At 42.7% G+C, this 15,555-nt stretch overlaps 1 protein-coding gene across 1 annotated transcript; it reads left to right on the forward strand.

Moving 5' to 3' along the window:
• The first annotated feature begins 371 nt into the window (after window positions 1–371).
• Window positions 372–12,062, forward strand: LOC145414651 (roundabout homolog 1-like). The gene is made up of 5 exons (XM_080284173.1): window positions 372–423; window positions 3,682–4,260; window positions 8,041–9,257; window positions 9,743–10,052; window positions 11,050–12,062. Exons 1-5 carry the CDS (start codon window positions 372–374, stop codon window positions 12,060–12,062), a joined length of 3,171 nt encoding a protein of 1,056 aa, XP_080140299.1.
• Window positions 12,063–15,555: the final 3,493 nt, after the last annotated feature.

Raw genomic sequence — 15,555 nt, forward strand, 5'->3', positions numbered from 1 at the left:
AGACCCAGCAGAGGCAGGGTGCCGGATCTTTACGCTCTAGACCACAGCCGAAGACGTTCACTGAGACTCGTTGTTGCGCTAGAACGTAATCATGCTGCCAGTCGTTATGATTAGTGTTATGGGCATTCCTAATGATGTGTTCTGCAGTGACCTGTGTTGTAAAAAATTCCAGTTTTATATGATAAATTGAAAAGGAAAATAGCTACATTACCCTCCTCACTTTGATACACTGCAACTGTAGAGGCTGTGAAAATAGGTCCCCTGTGAGCTGTGTGTCACGATGCGAGAAGATGAGAGCTGCCAATATTACTGTGATTCCGGCGGCAGTGACAGCGTGAGTGAGAGTGCGTGGAGGAGTTGGTCGAGGAACCATGGATGTATTTGTTTTGTTTATGTGCCTCAGCCTCGTCGCTGCTCAGCCAGGTTGGTGTTACCTAAATACAAATTTATTTGTTAAATCCGCCGTACGTCAGATGATATTTCTGAGTGCAGTCCTTTCACTCTGATGGCGCATGTAACTTTTGCATCGTAATAACAAATGTTTTGGTCTTCAAATGTTATTACTTTTTTTTTTTTTTTCAGTGCGGATGACAAATAAATTTATTGAAATGTGCCTTCGCCAATTTCATTAAAAAATTCAACTCGCCATAGGTAAAGGTGAGACAATGGTCCGGTAAATAACTGTTGTTGTTGTTGTTGTGTCCCCAGGCACATCTGAATGTGTACCCAGTGGGTTGCAGACTGACCTTATCTCATCTTACAGTTCACCATCTTCCTACTGAAGGGACAGAGAGTGAGTTGAGGGACATTTATATAATCCCGGCTGGGGCAGGGAACAGTTTCAGGATTTGAATTTCTGAAAAAGCAGACTTTTCTGATCTATCAGATGACCCGCCGACATGTCATAAAAGTACCCCCGCTAATACCAGTACACCAGTCCTGTATGAGACAGTCCTAGCATGTATTCAATGTGGATGGTGGGTGTTAGCGACGAAATGGTGACATGTGGAGGTGTAGGAGGACTACTGGGTCCCAAGAAGGACTACTGGGACTTGGGAATAGGCCCTGAAACCTTTGCCCAGAGTCGGACACGTTAAAAAAAAAAAAAAAAATAAAAAAAAAAAAACTTTTTCCGATAAAGCGGTTTATGTAGTGTTAATTACATGTTAACAACCCTAACTCCCACCAAAAATCTAGGGTGAGGTGGGATCCAGAGACAAAGTAAGACAAGCATAAAAAAAGAATAATTAATGAAAGGTACACACAAGTCATTAACACATCATTCACACTTTAGGAATCATTGCTCATCTCACAAAGCAACTACCATCACATGTTTTATTGTATTTTTTAATGGATGCATTGTACAGTACATACGAACTGACCTCGTGATTATAGTTAAGTGTGGAGAGAAAGGAGGAAAAAAAAGTTGCTTAGGGTTAATACCTATCGACTGAACAAAGGTCATTTCGGCAGGTAAGAAATTTTTATTGAGCTGTAGTCTTCACCTAGAATACGATGCATAACACTAAACTTTATAACCAGGTCCCCAGCTGTGGGCTACCTCATGACGAACGTTGATAAAGAGGAAATAAACTTTGACCAAAGATCTTACCGATTCGAGAAAGAGCAGAGAGAAAAGGGGAAAGACGAGACTGAGGTGAGGGTAGGGTGGAGGACCACAGGTGAGAGAAGGAAAGGGGGGAGAGGTAAATTGGTGTGTGTGTGTGTGTGTGTGTGTGTGTGTGTGTGTGTGTGTGTGTGTGTGTGTGTGTGTGTGTGTGTGTGCGTGTGGAGGTGCAGGGGGATGGGGTTATATGAAATGGGTGAAGAGTATCATAGGAGAGTGTTGTGAGGTGACTGGACAAAATGGAGTAGGTGGGCAACGGGTAATAGTAACTTCCTTTGGTGAGACAGAACAGAATGAGTGAGGGATAAGGCGAGAGACTTTGGGGTGAAGGAGGGTTATGTAAGGGATTTTAGGGATGTGGCTGAGCTAAGTAAAGGGGACTGTGCCAGATTTTAGGTTGAAAGAAGATTTTTAGAATGAGGATGTTTATGCCTGTAGGGTTGGAGTTAGGATTCCAGGGGCTTCAGTGATGAGTGAATGAAAGCACGAACCATTGAAATGGGCAGATTTCTGTTGGTTTTCCTTCCACTAGATATTTTTTGGTTCTATGGACCTTATCCCATCCTTAGGTGGGAAAAGATGTATGGATGATGATGATGATGATGATGATGATACTAGGAATATGGATGAAATGAGTGAAGGGTAATATGTGAGATTTTGGAGTAAAAGAAGGTTAATATAAAGAACTTTAGAAATGTAAATGGAGTGAATGAGATGCAACGGAAGAGATTATAAAGAGAAAAGTGTCTGCCATATAAGACTATATGGGTTACAAGAGACGATAAATAAAGGAAGACTGGCTTAAGAGATTTCATGGATGGTTAAATAGAAATCAGAGAAGGAGAGCTGACATGAGGGATTTTAGAGATAATGTGAGAGGACGGAGTGAAAGAAGCTTGACATGACGGATTTTAGGGATGATGGGAAAGGATTAAATATGACAAGCTTGACAGAATGAATAATATGGATGATGGAGGAAGACGGAATGAAAGAAGCGTGACAAAAAGGACTTTAGGGATTGTGAGGGAAGCTGGAGTGAGGCAGGGATAACTTGAGAAACTTCCCTATGAGAAGTTTTCACAACCATAGTAGAGTACATGTTTAAATGAAGAAAATAACACTAAACTGAATGACTCATGAAAGTAATTAGTTGTAATCAACACTATGATAACCTTTCATATGTGCAGTAACCTCTTTAATATGATGATATAATATTTTGTTTCATTTTACCTGTTTTTGACCATTATAATCCTCTGTGAAGAGATTTTTCGAACTGCTGAGGTTAGAAAGTCTTCATTTACGTGTTTAAAATGAGTGTTGAGTAAAATTCTGATACGGTAGTTGAAAGAATAAATCATAAAAATACGTCCTCGAACTGAAGGATTTAACAACACACTGACTGGAAGCATCTCAACGAAGGTATATTCAGGACTAGGGGTTTGTTTTCACCTGACGGAACTGGATTACCCACTGAAATTTGATGAACGTTGATACAAGATAGGAATGAGTGTCTTTGGGTGCTAGTCACACTTACCATTCAGTCTGACTGGCTGGCACAGTCTTCACCTTTTGATAAAATGAAAGGGGTTAGGGGTTTTCATCATAAAATAAACGTATTATAAGTATGCTTTCTCTATTTTTACATTTTGGAGAATGGAGAGAGCCTTCTTCAATGCTATACTTGTCATATTCTCAGCGTCTATTCACTCGTACGAAGTGTAAAGCGTGGGTTCAGAATATGGTTGTTATTTTCTCTTTCGTTCCTACATTCTGAGTATTGAGAGGAAACTTTTTTTTTTTATTACCATATCAAAACTAGAATGGACACTCCCAGTTCCTTTACAAAAGCTCATGGACGATTACTGCAGACCTCAAGTGGTCAGTGAACGTTGTGTTTGATATTATATAGGACTTATACTAATGGTCTCATGGTAATAAATAGTCTTCCTTAACGATACGTGCTTCCATTTTTCCTTACTTGGTAGGCCATACCTTATCCCATCCTTAGGTAGAAAGAGAGAATTATGATGACAAAGATGACGCCTCCCATACAGGTGCACCTCCAGTGATCAAGGAACACCCAAGCAACGTGGTGGCGCGGCGCAATGACCCCGCCACTCTGAACTGCGCCGCCTCAGGCAGTTCCAGAATTCGATGGTTCCGGGACGGGGAGGAAGTGGTCACGTCATCACAGGATCAGCGTTCACATCGGGTGCTTCTGCCCTCAGGGTCACTGTTCTTCCTGCGGGTCACAGCCACCAGGAGGGACAGTGATGCGGGAACATATTGGTGTGTGGCTTCAAACAGCTATGGCGCCACACGTTCAAAAAATGCCACACTCATTGTGGCCACACTGGCCCATGACTTCCAGCAGCAGGCTGACTCCTCTATAAAAGTGCTGGTAGGGGAATCCGTCACCTTGCCCTGCCGGCCTCCCAAGGGCACTCCACCACCCGAGGTGACCTGGCTCAGGGACGGACACCAGGTCACCAACTCCAGCCGCATCAGTGTCAGCCAGGATGGTGACCTGATAATCACCAGGGCCGTCCAGCAGGACTCTGCCCAATACATATGTCGTGCCCGCAACGCTGCTGGCGCCCGTCAGGCACCGCCATCTCACCTCACCGTCATGAGTAAGTAATTTACAGTATGTGTTGATGATTACGGTACTCTTCCACCATAATTAAAAGGTAATATGTGCTACAGTAGATGAAAAATAGGTACGTAATATTTCAAAATCCCTAATATGTGTCTTCCCCGCAACATTGCAGGCCATCGTGAGGAAACCCCATCTCATCTCACGGTCGTTAATAAGTTAACTCCTTCAGTACGAAAACATTTTATTTGTTAAGTTCTTGTTGTGTCCGTGCTGTTTTACTCAGCACTGGGAAGGCTTTTTGAACCAGTGGGATTAGGTATAGCCTTCATTAACCCCTTCGATACAAGATGTCTTAAGTTGCATACACTCGTCTTGTGGTTATAAGAACAAAATGTAGAATTCATCAAGGGTTTCACTGAGTTGATGGTTGAGTACGTGTATGTTTATCCCTGGATCATATTACCGTGGGTATTAGGCTCCCTAACATTTTTCTTAACTAATAGGTTTGGAATTACTATGCCAAAATATTTTATGGCATATAGCTATGGCATTATTATTATTATTATTATTATTACTAGTAGTAGTAGTAGTAGTAGTAGTATCCATTTGTTGTAGGTGGGGGGGGGCTCACCATCCACTCACTCGATGTAGTGCTGCTCTCGGGTGTCTGTCCATCTCTCTTCTCCCTCCTTTCCTTTCTTCCTCCTCAGTCTTTCTTTACTTCATTCTTTCCACGTCCTTCTGCCTACGGGTGACTTTACACTCCCTCTTTTGTTTTTCTATTCTTCATTCTTTCCTCTTCCTTCTGCCTGTGGGTGACTCTACACTGAGCGACAAGCCGAATGGTTTCCTGGTGTACAGGAAACCATTTGGCTTGTCACTCAGTGTAGAGTCACCCACAGGCAGAATGAAGAGGAAAAAATGAAGGAGAGAGTGACAGAAGGAGTGTAAAGTCACCCACAGGCAGAAGGAGGAGGAAAGAATAAAGGAAAGAACGAAAGAAGAGGATGGAAGGAAAGAAGAGTGGAGGAGAAGAAACGGCAGACACCTGAGAACAGTAGGCTACTACATCAAGTGAGTAGATGGTGAGCTATTATGATGATGATGATGATGATGATGATGATGATTATGATTATTATTATTACTTATGATATTTCAAAGGGTATTTGGCCTAGAGCCTTCAAACTTGGTCAACTTAGTCTGACACTGTTTGCCTCTTTTAACCAGATATGGTGACAATGAGTCAACCAGATCTTTGGATATTATCCGGAACAGAGAAAAGTGAGTCAGCCTCGCTGTCTCAAGAACCGCCTAAGTTAGGAAGCTAAAAATTGTACTATAAAATAGCCTTAAGATGGACACATGCCGGAGGAGAGTATGGTTCCAATCGGTTGATTATTCTCCGATATCGCCTGGGGGAGAAAATTGGGACTTTCCCAGATATTCGGGATATCACCTAATTTCCCCTTAAGGATTAAAGCTAAAGCCACCAAACTTAGTGGACTTATAGGCTCTGATGACCTAAGGTGATGTACACAAGATCTGTGACCTTGACCTCGCCTGGGGTAAAATAATTGGATCGTTTCCAGTATTCCAAATGTCACCTAATTTTCCATGAAGGATCGAAGCTAGAGCTACCAAACTTGGTGGGCTTATAAACTGTGATGACCTAAGCTGGCATGCACCTTCACCTCACGGCCCTTTTATAGCTCGGTTTCAAGTAGGCAATGGCTGATACAAGGTTTTCTTTATGAATATTGTCCTTGAAGAAATTTGTCGTGTTTTTGTAAGTATTATTAGTCATTATTATTATTATTATTATTATTATTATTTCTCATAATAATAATAATAATTCTATCTATCTATCTATTGCCAGACGCCTCAATCCCGTTTGGGGTGGCCACAAACAAATCGCCTCCAAGTCGCCCTGTCCCCCGCCATTTCACTGCCCTGCTCCCAACTCACACACCCCTCTCTCATATACCTCTTCACCCCATCCCTCCATCTCATCCTCGGCCTCCCCCTCCCTCTTCCCCCCTCCACCTCACTCACATACACTCTCTTCGTCAGTCTTTCACCCTCCATTCTCTCCACATGGCCAAACCACCTCAGTGTGTTCCTCATAACGTTTCCTATCACATCCACATCCACACCACAACGCTCCTTTATATCCTCATTCGTCAGCCTGTCTCTCCAGGTGACTCCACAGGCTCCTCTTAAATAACTCATTTCCACTGCTCTCACTCTTGACTTGTGCCCTTCCAACAACGTCCAAGCTTCACTTCCATACGTTAGAGTTGGTATCACAATACTGTCATGTAGTAACTTTTTCACTTCCATGCTCACTTCCCTGTTTCTTATCACTGCTTTCAAAGAACCAGCAACCTTTACCCTTTCAAGCACTTCACCCTCCAAACCTCCATCCTTACTCATAACACTACCCAAGTACTTAAACGTACTCACATTTTCCAATTCCTCACCATCCAACCTCGCTGTACATTCACTGACTTCTCCCCTCTAAAAGACCATCACTTTACTCTTCCCTACATTCACCTTTAGATTCCGTTTCTTACATACTCTCCCAAACTCATCCACCAAGCCTTGCAGCTCCCCTTCGTCTTCACTCAACAACACAGTATCATCTGCAAACAGCAGTACAGGGAGTTTCCAAACACTATCTTCTCTCACCAGGGCCACTCCAACATCCACTACCCTACCTTGTAACTCTTTTATTTCCCCATCCACGTACAGATTGAACAACCATGGAGACATGACACATCCCTGTTTCAACCCAACTTTCAAAGAGAAAAATTCACTTAGTTCACCATCCACACGCACTGCAGCCTTCGCACCATCGTACATACGCTTCACAGCATTCAACAACTTCCCATCTACTCCATATATTCTTAACACTTTCCACAATCCTTGTCTATCCACCCTGTCGTATGCTTTCTCCAAATCCATGAAAGCCGCATACAACTTCTTTCCCTTCTCTAGAAACTTTTCCACTAAAGATCTAAGAATGAATATCTGATCTACACAACCTCTTCCCTTCCTAAAGCCTCCCTGTTCTTCTCCAACTAATTTCTCTGTTCTTTGTCTAACTCTGTCAATAAGTATCCTACCATACACTTTTCCTATTATGCTAAGAATAATAATTATTATTATTATTATTATTATTATTATTATCGCTATTATTATTATTATTATTATGATTATTATTATTATTATTACTGGTAGTAGTAGTAGTTATAGCAGCAGTAGTAGTAGTAGGAGTAGTAGCACTGTAGAAGCAGTAGTTGCAGCAGTGGCAGTAACCCCAGGCTCATCAGAATGTGAACCCAGTGGCAGTGGACTGCAGTTTCATTCCCCTTCTCTTGCAGTCCACCATCTTCCTTTTAGTTTTAGGGGAGGGCGAGGGACGTGGGGAACGTTTGTATAACCTGACAACAGAGCTGCTCAGTCATATCAATGCTACCACATGAAAGCATCTCTCTCCAGCACCAAGATATTATTATGTTTAATAGCAGCGCAGAGCATCAGTGTGTTAAATGCATAAATGGATTGTTAGGCCATTGTTGTTGGCATCCCAGGCTCATCTGTACGTGAACCCAGTGAACTGCATGCTGAAGCTGTCCCTCTGTAGGCCAAATGACATTAGCACATATTATTAAGAAACTAATTCATAAGAAGAGAGCTGCTTGTCTGCATGGTTACTGAATTACCAAATAGTTCATGCTGCATTATTATTAAGAGGATATGAAAGTATAATAAATGACACAAATGACCTGTCAATAAATAATCATTCTCCCAGCACCACCGTGGTTTGAGGAGCAGCCAACCAACACGTCAGTGGCGTCGGGTGCTGGTGTGGAGTTGGGTTGCCGGGCGAGGGGCTTTCCCACCCCGACAGTCACTTGGAGGCAGGTGGATGGAGGGATGTCACTAGGAGGAGCCACTATTGAGGACCAGCGATTGGTTCTGCAGAAAGTGACGGTGGCGGACTCGGGTGTGTATGAGTGTGAGGCGAAGAGTGAGGCAGGTGTGGCCACTGCCAGGGCTACACTCATTGTTCTGGATGCTCCAGTGCTGACCCAGCGGCCTCAGCACCTGCAGGTGATCCAAGGCAATGAGGCACAACTGCGGTGCCTTGTGGAAGGCGAGCCTGAACCCCTCGTGCTCTGGCGCCTCCCTTCTGCGGACAGGACAGCTGTTCTGCCCCCTGGTCACAGCAGCAGCCACGCCTCAGTGTCAGATGATGGCAGTACTCTCCTGTTGCACCAGCCATCCACACAGGACACCGGTGTTTACTACTGTTGGGGCATTAACAGTGGTGGAGGGGTGAGTGGGAGAGCAGAAGTGGTGGTGGTAACAGCACTGCCTCCACCAGTAGTGGGTGTGGGACCTAAGGACCTGACAGTGGCCCCTGGAGGAGTGGCGAGGTTCTCTTGTGAGGTGGTGAGTGAAGCAGCTCCAGCGAGTGTCACCTGGTGGTACCAGCCCTCCGCACACCTGCCGTCCCGTCAGCTGAGCCAGCACCCTCACCAGCCACGGTTCTCTCTGCCAGAGAATGGTGCCCTCATCATCAAAGACGTGTGGCCTGACGACGCTGGCATATACAGCTGTCACGTAACTGCAACAACAGGCAGTATACAGCAGGAGGCAGTTCTTAATGTGGTGGAGGACACAGAGCCAAAGGAGTCGCCACTACTGCCACCACCACCCACCAAGCCCAGTATACTCGGCTGGAACCAAACTTCAGTACATCTAAGCTGGTTGCCCAACTCCCAGGGCAGCAAGGCTGGCCTCCATTGGTATGCTGTGGAGTACTGGCGCCAGGGATGGTCTGAATGGCGGGTGGCTGATGCTGTCATCACGCAAGAATCATGTGTTGTCAGTCGTCTGTCACTAGGCCACACCTACACTTTCCTGGTGCGTGCCGTCAACAGTCAAGGAGCATCGTTTCCTAGTCCTTGGTCTGATCCTGTCTCTACCAGAGCCAACCCACACCCCACCCTCACTGCAGAACAGGTATGGTATGTATAAATTCTCCTAAGTAATGTTGTGAAAAAGATTCTTTGTATAAGGAAATGTCTTCTCTCCTACAAATACTGAGCACGTCCTTGTAAGCGATTATTAGTGACGAAAATGCTAAAAAAAAAAAAAAGTTGTAATAATACATAACTTAGGGGGACTTGTTTTTAGGAAAAGAACAGTTAGAACCCTTTATGCATACAGGTTGGTCGGTAAATTGCCATCTCCAGATGTATGTGTTGCTGGGGACGGCCCAGTCGGTTTTTGTTAGATGTGAAGATATTTTGGCTGCTTCATCACGTTACTGATGAATCTTCCTATCAATGGACATAAAAAAAATTATAGTATAAAGCTTGAAAAGGATTATGGAAAGTAGAAAATGATGCATGGTATAGACTGGTAATACTGACTTAGGCGTAGCCTACCTGAAACACATAAGAACTGGCCAGCGTAATATATGAACCACACTGTGCCTTTCTCAGGTGCGACAGGTCCAGCGTCGCCTGGCGCGTCCGCTGGTAACACTGACCAAGGCCATGGCCACAGCAGCAGGCAGTGTTATACTGAACTGGAGCTTCCTGGAGCCAGTGGAGGACTGGGTTGATGGGGTGTTGGTGTATTGGATGGCAGAGGGAGGCAGGGTGGAGGTGGCTACCGTCCTGGGCACCTCGTCCACCTATCACCTCCACAACTTGCACCCCAACACGCCCTACACCTTCTTCATCGTACCCTTCTTGCACAGCGTTGAGGGCACGCCATCCAACTCATACCACTTCACCACGCCCGAGGACGGTAAGTTTTAGGTCCCATTAGCATAGGAGGTTTCGTAGCACCTCTTCCTAAGAATTTGTTTGGGATATTACACATTTTTATCCTCTTTTACGTTTTCTAAGATATACTGTACAGTATCGATACTAACATTTATGTAAATTATATGATGGAGACTATCAGGGTGTAATATGCACGTTAAATTACTAAGAAAAAGGTGCTAACAGTTATGAAGCTTCCAGTGTCAGTTGTAACCTAGTATGACCTTAGGTTTCTTCCAGCTTCGGGATTACAGGAAAATAATCAATACGGTTATTTTTTTTTTTGGTTTGCTACCAGTTTTATACTTCCTGTCTTCCTCCTTCTGGATCTTGCTTTACTCTGTCATTATCATTGAATAAAAAACCACGATGCTAGTGATGGCAGCGTTTTGACGACTGAGTTCGGTTTGGGAGAGACATAGGTTTGGTGGGGGATAGTTGTAACCCTCACTGACCCTTTCCATTAGAAGGATGCTTCGTAGGTTGAATAAAATATTCTGGAGGCAGTAGGAAAAAAACAAATAATACATCCCTGGCAGTAATTGGTATGTCAAAGACATGTGGGCTGTGTTAGGTATTGTATGATAACATTAACTACCGTGCAGTACTAATGCTGTTTGAGGCAAATTATAGAAGAAACAGTGATGTAGTTACAGTGATAGGTATTCAGAGTACTAGATTATAATTTGCAGCTTACGCCAAGCATTACAAAGTCTGTGTTTGTGCTATATGCCAGTGGTCTTAGAGTAAACCATGTGTCCCTGGCTCTATCAGTATCATATGTAGAGAAGAAGTTAATCGGATAGTAAAACAGATCGGTACAAGTAAGAACTCAGATACATAGATTGATAAACATGCAGACAGATATAAAAACAAACTGAAACAGATAGATAAACTGATAGACTGAAAATTTGAGAGTACTGAGAGTATTGTCATTACAACCTAACCTTAATTTTAAGTGTTCATTCCTGTCTTTCCAGTGCCACTGACTGCGCCAGGTAACGTGCGAGTAACGAGGCAAAAGGAGGGTTCAATGCTGATCGAGTGGTCTGGTGTTAGTACCGAGGAGGCGCAGGGGGAGGTGACAGGGTACAAGGTTACACTCAGCCACAACGGTAGTCAGGTTACCGAGACAGTTGGTACACCCTACCTGGAAACTCGTGATTTACTGCCTGGACACATATATACCGTGCGTGTGGCGGCGCTGACAAGTGCTGGAACAGGACCTTTCAGTGCCCCTGTAGTGGTGGAGGGGCAGGGGTTGCGCAGGACGGTGGCGGCAGGGGAGGTGTTGCATGCTCCACCACAGGCAGTATGGTTGGCGTACTTGCTGATTCTGCTGGTGCTGTTACTGGTGCTTGGTACAGTGTGGTACTTGTTGAGGGTACGGCACAAGGCACCACCAGCCAGCCCTCCTCATGCACCCCCATTGTACCAGGACCCTTCCATCAATATGTACAGTGACCATAAGGTATGGCGGCCGTCTGACAGTGATAAGGATTCCAGCTTATCCTCCTCGCGACTCCTCAAGCCGGATCAGCTGGTTAGTGAGTACGCAGAGCCGAGGTTGCTGCTGCCCAACCACACTGCTGAACCGTACGCCACCACGGCCCTGCTGGCACCATCACCACCATACACGTCCTGCTGCCATCCAAATGATCAGTCTGTTAAGATGCAGGTCAACTGGGCTGCCATCCTGCCACCTCCACCAGACTCTCCACCTCCAGATCTTGACCTGGGGGAGCCACGGCAGCAAGGAGCAGAGCCAGGGATGTGCTCCAGGGCCTCCCAGTATGATAATGTTGGCAAGGTAGACCCCTACAGGAGGCCTTGTGATGCCGACTCTGAGCACACGTACGAGCCTTATGCACAGGTCATCCCTTCTGACAGATTCCACAACTTCAGTAGCCTCCAGCGATGTGGAGACAATAAACTGCGTGTTGACTGCCACCTCGCTCACCCTGGCCAGCCACCACGCGGCAGTACACACTAGCAGTTGTACCAGTGATAAAACGATAATGTATTTACTGTGACGGAAGAAATATACGCACATACTGAAATTGGCGTGAGTATACAAATTTTGGCTAAACGTGGACTTTCATAACAGTAACAAGAGTGCAATGTATTTACAGGAAAATTTTACCCCTATTCTAAAACCGATGTGCATTTACAACAGTTTCAGCTCGGCATAGATATATAAATCCTCCTCTAGAGGAGGATTTTGTATCTTCATACACACACACACACACACACACACACACACACACACACACACACCGCTGGTGCAGTGGTAACGCTCTCGCTTGCCATCTGGTAGACGGGAGTTCGCGCCTCGCTCAGGTTGCGAAAAGTTTCACTGACGAAGTGGGTGGTTACTGTCCCCCTTGAGCAAGGGGACGGGTGTGTGCGTGTGTGAAGGTCACAGCCTTGCCCTTAGATCGGACTATATGAGCTCTCAGCTCCCTTCCGGGAGGGTAAAAGCTGACGATCACGACCATCAAGTGATCCTGACCGACCCGGTGAATTACACACACACCGCGTAATTCTTACATTTGAATAATGGTATTGCCAGTTAAACACCTATCCTCTGTACTTCGCGATCATCGAAAGTTATAATAATTTTGATACTGGTTGTAACAGTTATATATATATATATATATATATATATATATATATATATATATATATATATATATATATATATATATATATTAGAGTGAACTGTGTAATATACAGTGTGATGTGTATCGTGAACATTCGAATATGTATTTTATATAGACATATAAACATATATATCTATATGTATCTATTTATCTACAGTATATATATATATATATATATATATATATATATATATATATATATATATATATATATATATATATATTAGAGTGAACTGTGTAATATACAGTGTGATGTGTATCGTGAACATTCGAATATGTATTTTATATAGACATATAAACATATATATCTATATGTATCTATTTATCTACAGTATATACTGTATATATATATATATATATATATATATATATATATATATATATATATATATATATATATATATATATATATATATTGCCAGACGCCCTAATCCCCTAAGTGGTGGTCACAAACAAATCACCTCCATGTCGCTCTGTCCCCCTCCATATATATATATATATATATATATATATATATATATATATATATATATGGAGAGACTTCACCGTGAAGATATGTATGCAAAATGCAAACTAACCACAGGAGAAATGAAAGGAGCGACAGTGAGTACTTTCGTATATTACATCTTCTGTCTGAAGATGTAATATACGAAAGTGGGCTACTCACTGTCTCTCCTTTCATTTCTCCTGTAGTTAGTTTATATATATATATATATATATATATATATATATATATATATATATATATATATATATATATATATATATATATATATATATATATATATATATATATATATATATATATATACATATATATATATATATATATATATATGTATATATATATATATATATATATATATATATATATATATATATATATATATATATATATATATATATATATATATATATATATATATATATATATATATATATATGCACCAAGTTGCCTAGCCCCTGGCTCTTGCTCTCCTCATGGGGCAACGTAGGTACGATGTTGAATATATATATATATATATATATATATATATATATATATATATATATATATATATATATATATATATATATAATAACGTGATGTGTATCTTGAACATTCGAATATGCAGTGCTGTGTTAACTGAAAGGACGAGTTCATTGTGCATATCATTCAAAAAGGGAACTCTGCATTTCTTACTATTTGTTTGTAAATAGTAAGGTAATATGTACACCAAACGTGTGTTTGTGTCTGCCAGGTGCTGAACAAGGACAGTTTAATAAGTGAACGAAGGATGTTTGTTACTGTTCTTGTTATATTCTATCATAAGACTTAGTGAGAGAGATTTTAACTAGGTAATTTATCCCCTCAACCGTACGCTAGTGATATTCTCAACCTCAGCCTATAGTAATTTTCCCAGCCGTCCTTAGTAATGCCCAACTACATTCTATCGTAAAGTTTAAGTTACAGTCTTGTGATATTCTCCCTCATACCCATGTGAATTCTCTGATACACCCTTTAGTAGTACTCCTATACACCTAAGTAATTCCCAGACACACTAGGATTGTTCCCAGTCACTCGCTAATAATATCCCACCTTCACCTTTTAGTAAAACTCCCATCCAAGCCCTACAGTATTATCCCCAGCCACCCTAGCAATATTTTCAAATTAATAGTTCAACCACACCAATGTAATAGTGTTCTCAGCCACATCCTTGTGATATTCTGCTTCGTCCTACTGAAAACATCCCATCCACACCCTAGTGATAGTGCAGTTACTCAGGATAGGACTGACAGCCATATTCTCTTGGGCGTAGTAAACTTAGTAACATCCCTTTTTCAGTGTTTTATTTAGCACTTTTCACGTTAATAATTGGTTGCATGTTAGTTCTTTTTAACATCGAGTTGGTATTTGTAATAAACTGAGAGGTGGGGTGTAATGTGAATAATAATTGGTTGTGGAAGAGTTGTTACAAAATCTCCACAGCCACTCAGAATACGAGACTCACACAGCCTCTTTCACACTGTTTTATCACTTATCCTTCTGCCAACATTACTCCCTACCCTTTCTCATCCCCTGCTTTGCCCACTAATCTCCCCTCCTTCACATCCACTACCCTTTTTCCCTTCCTTCACCCAACATTCCCCCTTCCCTTTCTCCTCCCTTCCCATGTCTTTCGATCTTCTCACCTTCACCATACCCTCCTCCTTCCCCTTTTTTCCCCCTTTAATTGCACGTTATTCACTCTCATCCAATAATACTCCCTTTGTCGTTCAGTATCCCCCACCCTCCCAGCTTTCCTTGCACTGACCCAGTACTTCCTCCCTCCTCCTCCTTCCTTCCCTCACCCAACCTTACCTTCTCACTCTAATTACGCTTTCTCCAATACTGCCTCCCTCCCACCTGCAGATTCTCCCTCATTCTGTACTATTCTACTTTCTTCCCTCGCCCCTTCTTCCCATCTCATCCACCCTCCACTCCTCTCTCCCTTCATCCTCCCCTCCCTCACTCTCAATCCCCTCTCTTCCTCACCCCCCTCTCCCCTCCCTTTTTCACATTCCTTTTCCCCCTTCTTAGTCCTTCATCCTCGTCACCCTCATTTCATATCCATGCTGTCCTCTCCCTCTTTCGTCGTATATCCTCCGTTCACTCACTTTCTGTCCCTCGTATCCCTTCCGGGGGAGAGGGGTATATGGTGCCATATACCCCTCTCCCCCGTTGCTATATGTGTTACTAGTCATTTCTGCGTATTTTATATACGACTTTATTTTTGCAGTAAAACATGAAGAATCTGGATGTTGTTTTGGTCTATATCCTATTGTTATTATTATTAATTTTTG

The sequence above is a fragment of the Coenobita brevimanus genome, chromosome 13 (assembly GCF_032717465.1).
Source record: "Coenobita brevimanus isolate Jiangsu-jjx chromosome 13, ASM3271746v2, whole genome shotgun sequence".
Classification (NCBI taxonomy): Eukaryota; Metazoa; Arthropoda; class Malacostraca; order Decapoda; family Coenobitidae; genus Coenobita; species Coenobita brevimanus.

Excerpts from the sequence above, each read along its gene's own strand:
- LOC145414651 (XM_080284173.1), top strand. The coding sequence starts at position 372 with ATGGATGTATTTGTTTTGTTTATGTGCCTCAGCCTCGTCGCTGCTCAG. Across the intron at positions 4,261-8,040 it reads ATCTCACCTCACCGTCATGA|CACCACCGTGGTTTGAGGAG; the intron begins GTAAGTAATTTA and ends TCATTCTCCCAG. Across the intron at positions 10,053-11,049 it reads CTTCACCACGCCCGAGGACG|TGCCACTGACTGCGCCAGGT; the intron begins GTAAGTTTTAGG and ends CTGTCTTTCCAG.